At 32.0% G+C, this 15,788-nt stretch overlaps 1 protein-coding gene across 2 annotated transcripts; it reads left to right on the top strand.

The window, feature by feature from the left end:
* Positions 1-6,612: 6,612 nt before the first annotated feature.
* LOC21387180 (protein SPEAR3) lies at positions 6,613-8,933 on the top strand. 2 transcript variants are annotated; one of them, XM_024172859.1, is made up of 5 exons: positions 6,613-7,089; positions 7,274-7,384; positions 8,222-8,289; positions 8,388-8,472; positions 8,623-8,933. In XM_024172859.1, exons 1-5 carry the CDS (start codon positions 6,838-6,840, stop codon positions 8,740-8,742), a joined length of 636 nt encoding a protein of 211 aa, XP_024028627.1. In that variant the 5' UTR covers positions 6,613-6,837; the 3' UTR covers positions 8,743-8,933. The 2 variants fall into 2 exon arrangements, with proteins under 2 accessions (XP_024028627.1, XP_024028628.1); XM_024172860.1 differs by having other exon boundaries at positions 8,400-8,472.
* The last annotated feature ends 6,855 nt before the right edge of the window (positions 8,934-15,788 follow it).

A 15,788-nucleotide genomic window follows, 5' to 3' on the forward strand; every position in this document is an offset into this window, starting at 1 on the left:
ATATATATATATATATATATATATATATATATATGTACATATGGATGATCAGAAAATCTCCCACTGTAAGCTTAACAATGATTCATGGGCAATTTTATTATTTGGCATGACCAGCAAATTTTAAGCTTGAGAGATGATCTATATAACTAAGTATATCCTGACTCAAATCTTCTGTTTAATTTTAGTTTTTTAATTAGTATCTAACTAATCATATTATGGCACGTCATGTAAAAAATTTAAATTATTTTTTAATTAATTTTTTTTATACTTATCATAAGATGATGTGTGATTTAATCGGTTTGACACCATTTAAGACATCCGGATCCATATATACCTGGCTAGCTACAAGGCTTTTGATGCAAATTAACTCAATCATGCATGTCTTGTGTATTAGAATTCATCTCAAACATTTTAATGCACATCCACGTAATCCACCAAATCAAGAGAGCTGTATTTACAATAGCCGATATGTGTATATTAAATAAATGTAAATACAGTTTTCTAAGGATGCAATATTATTGATTTATTGTGGAGATTTTATTGTTTTGGAAGGCACTAATCTCCTGCTTTTCTTTTCCTTTTTTTTTTTAGTTGGTTTGTATTTTATTTTTCTTTAGAAATCAACGGAAGTTGTTTCTTTGTCTTTTCTTTTTTTACCTTCTTTTTTGTTTTCTCTTTTGGTCGTTTTAGGAAAGTTAGTTACGGATTAGTGAAGAAATAAAACCCTCTCTACCAACCAATCTATATGTCGTATCTTGCTACTTGCTAGATGCTAGCTTTTTCCCCCATTGGTTTTCTAAAGGGAAGAGAGCAGTTGATAAGAGATAAGACCATTTGATCATTCTGAATTGATTGATGTTTCAGCCTTTGATCCAACATGACACCTCAAACCTGAAAGTTTGTTTCAAACTATTATGATGGGAGAAAGAGGGAAATAAACCAAGATTTGAGATAAATAAAAATAATAGGTCAATAATTTACATAAGTTAATAAATAGGCTAAATTACTGTTTTCTTCCATAACTTGTCTAGTTATGAACCATAACTTGACAAGTTATTCACAGTTTTTGTCCATAACTTGTCTGGTTATGAACCATAACTTGACAAGTTTATCCATAACTTATCTGGTTATAAACCATAACTTGACAAATTATGACCTATTAATTTCTATAACTAAAAGTTGGTCTATATACTTTCTTAAGGTTTTCATATTAGCCTATTTTTTACTACTTCCGTATTATGATTCATCTAAGCATTTGAAATAGCAAAAGTAATCATATAATTATTTCATAGTTCATAATGTGCAAGAAATAATAAAGACCCATGTATATATATATATGCTATTCATAAAAGGTTACTCCCCTCTTATATCAAAATCAACTTAAAAAAAAAAAAAAAAAAAGGACAATTGTTACTCGCTTATTCTTGATCATTAATCTTCTATGAAACTATAAATTGGAGAAAATTAAGTTTTACAAGGAAATTCTCTGACGCTTAAGTAAAAACCTATCTCTAAAATATCTCAAGAAATGAAAATGATGGAGTTTCAGTTTAAAATCAATAAAAGTGGTGTCCCCTTTTTTTCGTCACGCTCACTTTCAAATATAGACTTGGTAGTGTGTGCGAAATCAGACTCGGTCTAATCTTCACCGTTCATTCTCAATGCTTTGGTTTTCAACCCTTAGATCTGAGCTTTGCCACTTGTTTAAGTTTTACCTGCCTTTTCTTTGTATTTGGTCTCATTTTTGCTCTATGCATCCTGCCTCATCATACGCTCTAATTTTGTTTTATTCTTTTATTTAGTAAAAATCCTCCAATTTTATTCTAAAGATGATCATTAACTTAACCGTCGCCGTTAATCTTGTCTTCTTTTACATTTAATTATGCTATCTAAACGCCGCCGTCGTTTTTTTACTTTTCTCAGAAGTTAAAACGTCATCGTTTTGCCAGTGGTGTGTTTTCATTCCGGCCACATAGCAACACAACTACACAAGGGAAGGGAAGAAGAGAAGAAGAAGATCACCACATCTAAATGGAAAGTTCTTCCTTTCAAATGTGATTAAAGACACCAAATGCCAATATTAATGGTTATAAATGAATATAAAGATCGTATGACACACTAGCAAAGGTGATTACATTGGATGTGTAATCAATATCTTTTCTCAGGAATCTCGGACGATCCTTTTCCACTTTTTTAATTTCATTTATTAATTAATTAAAAAGTTTTAAACTACAAAAGGGTTAGTTTTAAGACACGTAGATAATTATAATATATAGTTCATGCCCCAAGCTAGCTATATCCTCCATAAGGCACCCTCTTAACCTCTTAATAACCACAAGAAGTTTGGTACAAGTCCCCGTGTGCTGTATAAGAATTATAATAATGCTTGGGAATCTTATATTATATGAGATTGAGGCTGATTTTGATGGATTTTGGCAAGTGGTGGGGATAAACTTTTTTCTTTGGCCCTTTATCAAAAAAACACATAATATAAACATCACCAGCGATTTCTTAGGGATTATTTTGTTTTGCAAATCGTGTGGAGTAATGCACCCTCTCTTACGTTTTACATGTGCCAACAAATCTACAGTAGATATCATATATTCTCTGCATATCTCTTTCCACTTTTCTTTGTCTTTGTTTTTCCCCTATAATTACATATAAAATATATTGCTACTAACTCCATCACTCATCAAATCAGAGCTTAATCAACATGTATAATCCCCCATTTACTTTCCAGCTGTGTTATTGTTTTGCGATCCATACATATACTATCATTCCTATTATTAATAATTCATTTTTTTTTTAAAAAGAAACAAACACAATACAAGGTTAATGACTCATCAGAGGGACGGTCGTACACCTGAAGTTCGAAAACGGAAGCAAACCTCGACACACTAAGATCGAGCACACCTAAAACTCTATTTGAAAAAATCTCTCCCATCAAGATAAACTTTCGAGTGCTGGAGGGACAAATCACCAATCCCCACATAGAAGGGACATCAACAACATGACTAAATTCTAGCTGGAGCAAGAAATTCACACCATCGGTAAACAACTTAATCGTGTGGGAGACACAACCAAAGCTGACATACGTCGGCGACCAATACCTAAAGAATAGCGACATCAGCCTATTACACACCAAATATAAAAGAAGTAAAAAAATCTAAATGAAAAAGGAAACCCCGGCCTTATACAAAGAACAAACTGTGACGAGCTGAACACCATGGCTAACAAAACCAAGGGAAGAAAGCGAAACGAGTGCCAAGAGAGCTAGAGGAAAGTCATCCTTTCACCAGCGCGTGAAATTCACGTGCCGTCGCTACCTTCTACCACCATTGAGAGGCACACCATCACGAAAGATGTAACACCTTGGAGACAAAGATCCTCAACACATTTAATATTTATTTTAAATTCATTTTAAAGTTCTGTAATATTTATTTTTTTATTATTATATTATGATTTATACATATATCATCATTTTTATAGACAAACGGTAAACATCACTAGACTATACATGACTCCATTTTAAAGTAAGTGGACATTTGGTTAATGTATTCAGAATCATGATTCAGAACCATTCTCATTTTACGCGTATTTTTTTGTGAGAAAATTACTGTAGAGAACTATGAATCATGATTTAAAATCAGAAACGAATACAGAAAATAAACATAATTTAAGATCTCTCACGAAGTTCAAGTAAAAAATATACATATATATTCCATAGACCAAAAAAAAAAAATTGAACGCATTTATATCTTTTTTTTTTCGCCTTTCATAAACTACAATATCTAGAAAATAATTCTACCGACTTACATACAAAATTTTCAAGACCATGTATTCTATAAAATGAGGCAATACGTTTTCTCACACATTTGATAGACAACATGCAGGTCTAGGCCTATTAATTCTAGAAAACAAAGTTCTCGCGTGTATATTTGTTTAATCGTCCTTCAATTGTGTTTATTTTGTGATGAGATATATTTATATTTGAATGCCTCCATTAGTTTCTATATTCTTTGTTTCAAATTTGTAGATTGAATATTTTGGAAAATGGGATAACAATATTATTTATTTGATAGCCGTTTACTTCTTGTGATGGAAACCTATAAATTTATCTAATAACTTGTAAATTGTAATATAATAACTTAATGTTGGAGAAAACTGAAAATTAAGTATGATTATGTTTTACTAATTTAATTAAGTTTATAGTATTCTTTAACATTATCATTAAGTAAGAATAATAGTAGGTCATTTGTGACTGTCACACGTGGCGCCATATAATTAGTCAGTCATGGCAACTCACACTACGATAACATAATATCTTTAATTATCACATGATTTTCTTTGAATCATCTGATTCACGACATTAAATATTTTAATCCGTTAATGAAAATGAGTAGTATTTTGAATTCATATGACAAAGGCTATATTGTCCACAGGTGTAGCTTAAAGCATCGGTAACTGAACAAATTATTTATTAAAAAAAATATGGACCTGCAGGTTCCATGTAGGCCACAATCTAAAATAATAAACAAGCGAAGAAAAGTACTATTTCATCTTGATGGGTAAAAGAAAAAGAAAAGTGAAATAGGAAATGTTAAATTTAAGACATTTTATAATAATGTCTCAATATAAATAAAAATATTATGAATAATGAAAGTTAAAATTATTCTTTTACATCTCATTTTTTTGTCAAACTTTTTTTTTTTTTTTTTCTATTTTCTTCTCAAAGTTAGAATGATTAAAAATTAGTGGGCTCCATAGATTTTCATTTTCCTTCCTTCCACATTTCCTCTCTACCAAACAACCTAAAATTCCATTTTCTTCTACAAAATCATTCCTTTATTTTCTTTCCTCTATCTTTTCCACCTTATCAAATACACTGTTAAACGTTATATGTTTTCCATCAATAATTTAGCATATAGTTTAAGTGTAGTTAAATATATGTGTAAAAATTATTTATTCATTTCAAATCACCACTTAAGATTTTGAAGGAAGCGATATATAAAGAGACACTATATTATATACTTTAAATTCCAATGGATTGGGTTCCACAATTTGACCCTTTGGGAAGCTTGACTTTAGGATGTAAAATAATGTTGTGAAACTAATCTATTTATAATAATATATTTATTTGCTTCTCATTATCCAACAAATGACATGCTAATTAGATGGAATAAGATTAGTTAGGTTGTTTCGGTAATTGCAATAATATTGAGTTCACATGTTTCTTTACTTTAAGAAATTGGAGCATTCTCACTTTCCACCACACAAACAACTCACAAAATATGACCCACAAATCATGCGTGGAACAGCTCAATTAGATTTGGTCCCTCGCCCTTCTATACCAACAAGATTATATCAATATATGATTACTTTTCATTGCCATCTAATTAATTTGACTAATCCCTGATATTTTACCTTTTAACTTTTTCACCTTCACCTTTTCTAGTAACTACATAAATACGAGGAATGCTAATAATGAACACCTTGAGCAATCAATTAATTAATATATGTGCATTTTGCCTTAACACCTTTTTTAGTACATATTTATCAAGAGATTTAATCTGCTAATAAGATTTCTCGGAATCTAAATATTTCAAATCAGAATTTGGGTCAAAATCAAATTTATAATGTTCATAAATATATAGTAATTGATTTCCTTTATCCCAAGTTTGTCAACAGAATTTTACAGCTAGGGCTCTTTTAGCCTTTGAGGTTATTAGGGCACTATGAGCACACAATTAATTCGAGATATAGAAAGTGGAAAAACCACTTGTAGTCAAAAGTGGATTAATCTCAGGCCAGGCTTATAATAACAGTATTTAAGCAAATAAAAATAAGGTTTGTTTTGTAACATATATATGTGTGTGTATATATATATATATATAATCAAATACTAGCTTCCTATATATATCCTAAGAGTCTAAAGCTAGCTCCTGTAAAAAACATTTCTAATGAGAAATGCCAGCTACCACACTAATCTCTTTTCTTTTCTAGATGGTGACATACATCCATATTATAAAGCCGTAGTCATAAGGTAAATTAAGAAAATATTTTGGTATGTATTCGTTATTAATTATATATCATTTGTATAGTAAACAATGCGGCCATAGAAGAAGGAAAAAAAAAAAAAACAAATGAGAAACCTAATTTTTATCTCTTACTCTTAATTAATACCTTTTTAGTCAAATAACTTTAGTAGTAATCAAATAAAAATACACTTTCAATAATTTTCTCATATATAATATATATATGAGATGCAAGCATTATATATCTATATATGTACTATTAGTGGCATATGTTTGTCTCTAAGCGCGTGGATAGGTAATGGTTAGCTATTGTAATTTTTTAACACTTAAAATAATAGACAATCACTTTCGAGTGACAGTCTTCAAGGTCCATAACTAAAGGAAAGGAAATTAATAAATAAAAGGAAATAATTGTTAATATTATAAGAATTAATTAATAAAACTTTATATATAGAAAATTCTGAAAGTAAGCCAAAAGAGAAGAGTTCGAGGGAGAGGGAGAAAAAGAGCATAAAATCTAGGTATATATATACATATATAAAACATTAGAATCTACACACAATCTGATCCAGCGATGCGATAATTACTGGCGAGCAAACTAGCTTAAAAAGGGAGCTTCAAGATCTCTGATTTCTCTGCAGCTGTTTATATTTTGCCAGAAAGTGTTTTTCTTTTGCAGAAATTAAGAAGAAGAAGAAGAAGAAAAGTTTGCTGGGATTTGCAAAAGAAACTGTATATATACCTATATATATATATCTCAGAAAATATCATCAAGAAGAGATTAAAATAGAAAAAAGAGAAGATGGGCAGTGGTTATTTTGGAGAGCCAAACTTGGGAAATGATCATCAAAGAGGAAGCGGATCATCTTCTTCGTCATCATCATCAAGAAAAGGAAAGAAGTCGAATTCAGAGAAGCCAAGGCAACCGCAGAGAGGACTTGGGGTGGCTCAATTGGAGAAGATCAGATTACATGGTCAGATGGGTTGTGCTGCATACGGCCATCCTTCTCTTCATAATCCTAATACTTACCCTACTACCAGTAATTTCAATAACGTAAGACTTCAAATTTTTCTTTATTTTTTTGGGGTTTTGATAAATTTGTATAAATATTTGGTTTTTATATATACCTAGATGAAGGTTGTTGGAATATATGTAGGGAGATTTAATTTATTTTCTCATGTAGATTTTGGTGATTAATTGTTAAATATGTCATATGATATGTTTTGAACTTTTGCAGGATGATATGAGAGTACAAACAGCTTATTCAGCTATACCATCGTCTTCTTTTTCTTACTCATCTACCTCTTTATCTTCTTCGCCCTCCTATGGTTTCAATCCCAATGTCATGGTATGTGTGCGCGCAAACAACTAGTACCTTTTCTTTTTCATAGTTAATAATTGGATATATTATTGTTCCTTTGATGAATATTATATCATGAGTATTGATTTTTGTGTAATGATGTTGAATCTGTGAGGTTGTAATTAGTGCTTTAAATATCATCCGGGAAGAATTTTGGCTAGTTTATGTGCATTTACATGTGTTTATGAAGTCATATATGTGTGTGTGTTTGATATCACCAATTGCTTACCACTTGCACAAATAATTAAGCATCACCAATCCTTCTGAATATCGAAATACTTACAAGTCTTAATATTTACTATCTCCTTTTGTTTGAATTGGGACTTTTATTTTATTCACCAGTTGATTGGTACCAACCCTAGAGACTTTCAATACATGATATATCCAATCTCTCATGTATTCTAATAAATTAATCACATCTAATATCATATATATAGAGCTAGCGAGTCAATCTCTTCTATAAGTTCATCAATATTAGCTTAGATTTTAAAGGAATCAGATTTTTTTTTAAGTAAATGATGAAACATAATAACTGATATCAGAGATAATTACTAGCACATCTTTTTAGAGGAATCTGATTAGAGTCTCTGTGTTTAATTGATATTCAATTTTTCTAAGACGTCTCGAAATTGTATTCCTTGTAAACTGTAGATTAGCTTAGATTTTAAAGGAATCAGATTTTTTTTAAGTAAATGATGAAACATAATAACTGATATCAGAGATAATTAGCACATCCTTTTAGAGAAATCTGATTAGAGTCTTTGTGTTTAATTGATACTCAATTTTTCTAAGACGTCTCGAAATTGTATTCCTTGTAAACTGTAGATGGGGCTTGGTGAATATGAAAGAACAAACATAAGATATGGAGACTCCCAACCAACCACCACAACAAGGTACAACTTCCTTTAGGAAAGATTCTATAAAAAGTGCCAAATTTGTCAATAATCTCTCTATGAGTTGTACATATATGATATATTCCTGAAATTACCAGATGGGACCCCAGCAACGCAATGTTAGAGACCCAATATATTGCGCAACCAAACATGACTAGACACCTCCTCAATCTACACACAGAGGTTTGTTTTGCTTTTCCTTAGCATATTTACACATTATTTAGATTCTCAAACATATATGTCTATTTATAATCATTGCCCATTATATAGTCTCTCTTGAATATACATGAAATAGGGTAACCTAATTTACTTCATTTTTCACATTATATATAGGATTCTCAGCACACAAGCCAAAAACATAGAAGTACTAATTCACTGGGTTCAAGCAGCACTCAGAATTCTGAATCAAGTGACACTCAAGAACTAGATTTGGAGCTGAGATTGTCTCTTTAACCAATACTCTTTGGGCTACATTGATCACAAGATCTTGTGTTTTTTTACTTATAATTTAGAATTTGCAAAACCGGAGCATGTTCGAAGTTGTTGATGATGATGAAGAAGACGTGATGAACTTTGTTAAAAGTTTCATTTGCATAATGGAATAGTGTAATGAAAGGTAGATTGACTTTCTGCATTTAATTAATTTTCAGGTTTTTTTTTTTTGGGGGGGGGGGCTATTATATGATCCATCAAAACAAATGACCAGGAGGTTATTTTCTGCAAATTGTTATATTTTGAAAGTAAAGGTTAGCAGAAAGCATCTAATATTTACAGCAATCATGTTGTCCTTGATCAACAAAACTTTTTATCTGATCCATTGGAATCCTGTTGTGCAATAGTATATATAATATTCTCTTTATTAAAGAGAAGATGAAAAAGGAATCAATTAACTTGGTGCCACTGCTACGTACGTACATGCAGGTTAAAGCTGATTTAGATGAAAGTTGTAGGATATACCTTTTCTCACTTCTCTCTAAGTCATACTTTCTTTTCAACATCTGTGTATGTAACAAAGTATATGAATATATATATATATATATAAAGGAAAAACATACAAATACCCTTTAAATTAATGTATGAGTTCAAGCTTTTATCTCTCACTCTTAGTTAATATATATATATATATATATTTTGTTAAGTAATAACTATATTAATTAAAAGAGTATTAACCAAAAGTCAGAAGTAAAAATCTAGATTTATACATTTTAAGAATGATTTCAGCAATTTTGTCATATAAAATATGTATGTATATATACTCATGAATAAAGAAAGTTGATAAAACTTGTCAAATTGATGATAAGAAATAAGCTAAAACCCTTTGATGAACGTGCAACTGCCTTAGTAGTACAAAAGCCACCAAGACTGAGCTGTTAAAATTCATGTCATGATATGGTATGTACTGGTACCATGTTTTTCTTTTGTAGTTGATATACATATATAGGGACTTTTCGATACGTTAACTTTTTGATACGTTAACGTATCAGTACGTTAAGTTTTTTGTCCATCAAATTTATATAAAATTACGTAAAAATTAAAAAGTATGCACATCTAATAATTAAAAAAATTTAACATATCGATACGCTAGACTTACTAGAGAATCTCCCATATATATTAAAAATCCATATCACTCCAATAATATTATACATTACTACGAATATTTGACACTATGTAAGTTAATGCCGTACGAAAAGGTATCAAATGCCACTAAGATTAACTTTTTTTTTTTTGGCCGAATATGTGTTCGTAGCGTAAAATTCTTTACTAGGCCAAGAATATTCTTTGGAGAATCAATTAACTAATTTTACAGTTTTGACTTATTTTCCTTATTTATAAAGGGTGTTTTTTCAATAATCCGTCCTACCGATAGTTTTAATTTTTTATTATTAGATCTAATCAAAATTACATTAGATTAAAAAAATATGCAAAACAGACAGATTTTAATACAAATCTAACGGCTGAAAAATAAGAGACTAACGGTATCAATTACCCTAAAGATCATCCAATCTCATTAATAGGTTTACCACACTAGAATTATAAAATATAAATATACTTGACATTATTCCATCGCAATATTGCTCAAATATTCCAAAAGCATTCAATTTTTTTTTCTTTTTTTTTTTTTTGAATTTTCTTGATGAGACAGTAATTCCTTTCAGGATCATAATTATTTTGCTTAAACATCAAGCAATCATGCATTTTGACTGTTTCCATCTCCTTTCCAATGTTTACCAGCATAGTACACAATTACAGCAGCCCTTGCGAATGTCGTTTGTCACATGTACTTAAGACTAAAATAATCTTATTTATATCCTAATTACTCCTATTGAAATTGCTGCTAGAACATGACTCGTCAATGTAAAGGATAAATTTTGTTTTTCTTATATAGATATATAGAGAGAGAATCTTCTAGTTAGAAAAAGAGAGAGAGAGAGAGAATTAGAGTTTTTTTTTTTGACTTTCCATTTCCTTATCAAGCATGCAAATCGATCGGCGCCACATATATAACTTAAAATAATAATACAATTAGAAAAAGGCAGCTTATAATTTCAAACTCTGTATATATTGACGAAATCTAAAATGGCAATAAGTAAATGGAAACTATAGCATATACATGAGTATGGCATTTTGAGAAATTTGTTTAGAAAACACATTAAAAAGGTTTGTATATATACTATGTCGACGATAAATCTAAATGACATCAATTCACTAGATCTTTACCAAGTTGATACAGGTATATTCAATTAATTATAAAGATCTATTTATCTTGATATTTTTCTATAGTTTTTCATCTCATTTATTTTTTTTCTTTGTTGAATGAAAACTGGAACACATATATTAATCACGAATAATATCGTTACTTACGGCACGATTAATAAAAACTAGTACTGAATCTAACCAAAACTTATTCATAGAGCTAGTAAAAGCATGAGTAGTTAACGTGTGGGCTACGCCATTTCCTTTTTGAGAGGTGTAGCAAACTACGTCACAATGAGCTTGAGAGATGTCTTGTAAAATCCCCGCTTCCAACGCCCGATCTGGAGGAGTTTGAACTACTTGGACAATGACCCATTTAGTTCGTTGATTCGAGTTTTTAATTTGAGTTGAAATGTGATTTTATGTGAGTTTTTTACTGTAGTAAACAAGTTAGATGTGACTGTTTCTGAGAGCTTTTTCCTATAACAAAACTTGAATTCTAAACTCGAATCGGTGAAATGAACACGGCCTTATTGCATCAGACTCGACACAACCCAATTCGAAAACCCCCTATCATGCATCCGCTAGCTTCGCCCCTTCTCTAATGGCTAGACATTCCGCAACGTGGGGAGAAAAGCGGCCCGGAACACGAATGGAAGCTGCAGCTAACACAGAACCTCTACTATCCCTTGCCACGACACATAATCCACAAAGCTGAGCACCGAAGCATCCACATTATAACTTTAACCAAGCTTCCCTCCGGTGCTTGCCAAACTGATCTCGGCAATGGATGAATGTGATTGCGATCTCCTTCCATCAACTGGCATGTATTATAATCACAAAGAATACGCCCAGCACGTTCCAAAACCTCTTTATTAGCCGCGCGCGAATGGAAACAAACCCATTGATTACGTGCAAACCAAATGCTCCAAGTAATCATACAAAATAATTCAAAGCACTCCTGATTTGCATGTTGAGACATAAAAGAGACAAAGTCCATCAAAAGGACCACCACCGGGAAATTTCCTAATTACCTCCCAAATTGAGCAACCATACGACCGTGTCTCCCGAAAGGTGTGGCAAACTGCGTCACAATGAGCTCGAGAAATGTCTCGTAAAATCCCCGCTTCCAACGCCCACATATGAATCTTGACTTTCCTAGGCACCCTACAGGACTACCGCAGCTTGTTTCACCAGCCTGATGAAGAGCTTCTCTCTCAAATATAAGCCTTTTTGAATCAAAATGCCTCCCCGAGTTCCCGAGTGGTAAACTAGAGACCAGCTCCTTATCAATATCCCCACAAATAAGAATTCAAGGCCGCCCCCTTATCTCATTTATATGTTTTCCGGTGTATAATTCATCAATTTCGCAATCCGTAATCGCAAACCCTGACAAAATTAAGAATTAATTTGTACGTGAGATTTTATTTATTTTTTTTTATTTTTATGATCATCGTATATAACAGTTATGAAGCATATCCGGAATGTTAAAATAAATATAAACTCGTAATGAAATTTACATTATTCCAGTCATGATAGCAGTCAAACCACCTACAAAAAAAAAAAAAAAAAAAAAAAAAAAGACTAGACGAGTAGGTTTTTCAAGAGAGAGAGAGAGAGAGAGCTAGATAGGGGGGGTAAGAAAGATAGATTAGATTGTAAATCATAAATTGTCTACAATGCAACTTTGACTTATATATTTGATTAGACCTCCACCGCCACAAGAGGGGGCTAAAAATTACCAAAGAATATCCTGCTTTAGATATAGAAATATTGTAAATTTTATTATAACTAGTTAAGGGCAAAATATACATTTTTTCAATCAACGTTTGTCCACATTTACGAATGGATTATACTGATACATATGCAATTAACTTTACTCTTTTCTTCTCATAGCCGGTCTCTTCAAGTATGTACTATATATTGAATAGTTATAGCAATAATCAAATATCAACTTCTAATTAACACGGATAATGCAAATATATGTAAATTTTGGTTTATAGTTTCAATTGATCAATTTATTGGGAAGAGGATTAAGAGATGTTAATAGACAGACTCAAATTACTTATCTAATTTTTTATGTCTCAATTGGTGTCTAACTAATTAAATTATGATACATTGTTTAATAAATCTGTAACACCCTGAAGAATTAATTGAGATAATTAAGAATTATTAGTGTGCCTAATCTGGATTTATTAATTGATTTTGATTAATAAATGTTTCTGACGTGTAATTTAAATAATTCTAAGGTATTTAAATATTCTCAGTAATTTTATTTTAACCCAGAAGTGTGTATGAGCACATTTCTAGACTGTTTTTTTAAATGCTGGTACCTGTCCATTTTCTTTTCTTTTTCTTTTTCTTTTCTTCCTTTTCTTCCTTTTTCTCTTTTCCTCTCGTGTCTCTCTCAGACCATTCTCTCTCTCTCTCTCTCTCTCTCTCTCTTCATTCTCTCACTCCCTCTCTCGGTTCTCTCTCTCGTTTGCTTCAAAATCAACTGGATTTCGAACCAAAGGAAAGTTTCAAAGAGTTTTCAACGTCAAGAGAATGATTCAAGGTAAGATTTCTGAAAAACCTCTCTTGAATCTCTAGATTTCGGATTCTAAAACTTATTTTTGGTTCGAAACGAATCTTTATAGATTTTGAGTAAAACTAGGGTAGGAATTGGAGATCTTTTAGGACCTAGAACCCGGATCTAGTGGTTGTCCATTGAAATATTTTAGTTTGGGACTGGATTTGCAGGTTTTCGAACTGATTTCCATGAGTTTTCTCGCACTAGAGTTCTTCACCGGTCGACCGATGCGGTCAACCGGACTACACTGAGGCCACCGGTCGACCGGATTGCCAACCACCGGTCGACCGGTGGTGATGCACTGTTCTGTCACCGGTCGACCGGTTGACACGGGGTTTGACCCTGTTTGGCCTGAAATTGTTGTTTTGACCCTTGTTTTTGGGGAGAACCCAAATTAGCTTCATTTGGAGACTTGAGATAAGTAGATTAGCATCTTTAATCCTTGTTTTAAAATTGAAAATCCTTAGAATGAAAATTTAAAACATGAAATCGGATTAGGGCACACTAATTGAAAATCTTGGTACATAATTGAGATTGGATTGCTTTAGGAATAAAAATTGATCCTAAAGTGTTGTCTTGTATCAGTGATAGCTGAGGATTTAGACTGAGTGGCTTGAGGAAGCGGAAGCTGAGATCGTGCGCCGCTAGCCACAGGTTTGGTAAATTCGAGGTAGGATTTCTATCCCTTTTCCTTGTGAGCCTGTTTTCAAAAAAGATTTCGGCCTTGAAAATGTTTTAAAGAAAGGGGTTGGTTTGTGAAAGAAAATCTCTTTAAAAACCATCGCTTGTTTAGTTCATGGAATCCATGGCTTGTCCTGTCCATGGAATCCATAGCTTGTCTAGTCATGGAACCTTATGGCTTGTCCAGTCATGGGGCCTGCGGCTTGAGTAGTTCGTGGGGTCATATTAACGATTTCATAATGTTAACTGAATGATTTCTTAAGATAAGAGATCTTGTGAACTGGTAAGAATATATTGTTGTAAGCCTAGATAGGATGTAGAGAATGCATCCTCGAGGGCAGAACCCAAAACTCAGTCCGGGTAGGCGAGGCACTTAGTAAGTGAGTAATTTGTACTAATTACTTGCTGATGCCTGTAATATGGTTATTTTCAGTTATATTTCCTTTGAGAAAAAGGATGTGAGGTCTCGGCTGCCTGTCGGAACTGAATGTCTTATTTTATTTACTTATTCATTTATTTATTCGTTGCTCATTTATTATTCATTTATTTATATAATCATTTCAAACTATATCCTACTGGGCCTTTCGCTCACGTTTTATGTTTTTATAAATATTAAACTCCTCCCAGGAGATTCTAGGAGTGGTGCACAATAGCTGAACATTTGCTACGGAGTAGTTAAGTGGTACTGCTGTTGGAACAAGAGAGGAATGTGTTCATCCTCTGACATAAATGTAAGGAATTGAGCATTCTGTAAACTCATATAATATCTGGATATACTAGATTGTGGTTGATGTCTGTTGTAATTGATTATTTACATGTTCATGTATGTACAATACCATATATCATGTGGGTGGAGCCCTGTGTGTTGTCAGAGGCTCAGGACTTTGTATTATATTTGAAATGCAGTTGAGTGGGGCTCGTTTGAAAATTTGCTTTGTTAACCCCTAATCGAGCTCCACGTCGCATACCCCGTTTGGGAGGCGTGACAACATCTAAATATCAAAATAAAGAAAAATTAATTAATAAAATATTTTAAATTTTTAAATAATATAGCACAATTTGATTGATTAGATACCATTCTAGCAACAAATAGTCAGTAAAAATAAACAAATATTAGAAACCAGCTTTTGAGAAACATATACACCTGAAAATATTGAAAATATGGAGTTATCTTAAAAATAAAATTACTCCTGCAAAGATTAGAGAATGAATCGTATGTCCAATAAATAGTAATCATTTTGAAAATTCCCAATTCATCAATTATTTTTAATATTTTGAGGTCGTATTGGTAATTAGTTAAGAGTTTCCTAAAATTTAGGAGCCTGGGCTTAAAAGGGGCTTTTGTAGTTTGCTTCATCGCCTTATATACCCTTAAGCTAATCCTCTTTAACCGACTCATTTCAGCCTTAAATTCAAGAGAGATGGAGAGGAAAACTAGGAAAGCCAAAAAAGAGCATAATAAGCAACTAAAGAGGAGCTTAGCTAGCTAGGGTATTAATCTTGTTTAATTTAGACTCGCAAATTTTGCCATTGAAGAAACTTATTTTCTTCA

The sequence above is a fragment of the Morus notabilis genome, unplaced genomic scaffold (assembly GCF_000414095.1).
Source record: "Morus notabilis unplaced genomic scaffold, ASM41409v2 Scaffold4247, whole genome shotgun sequence".
NCBI classification, from domain to species: domain Eukaryota; kingdom Viridiplantae; phylum Streptophyta; class Magnoliopsida; order Rosales; family Moraceae; genus Morus; species Morus notabilis.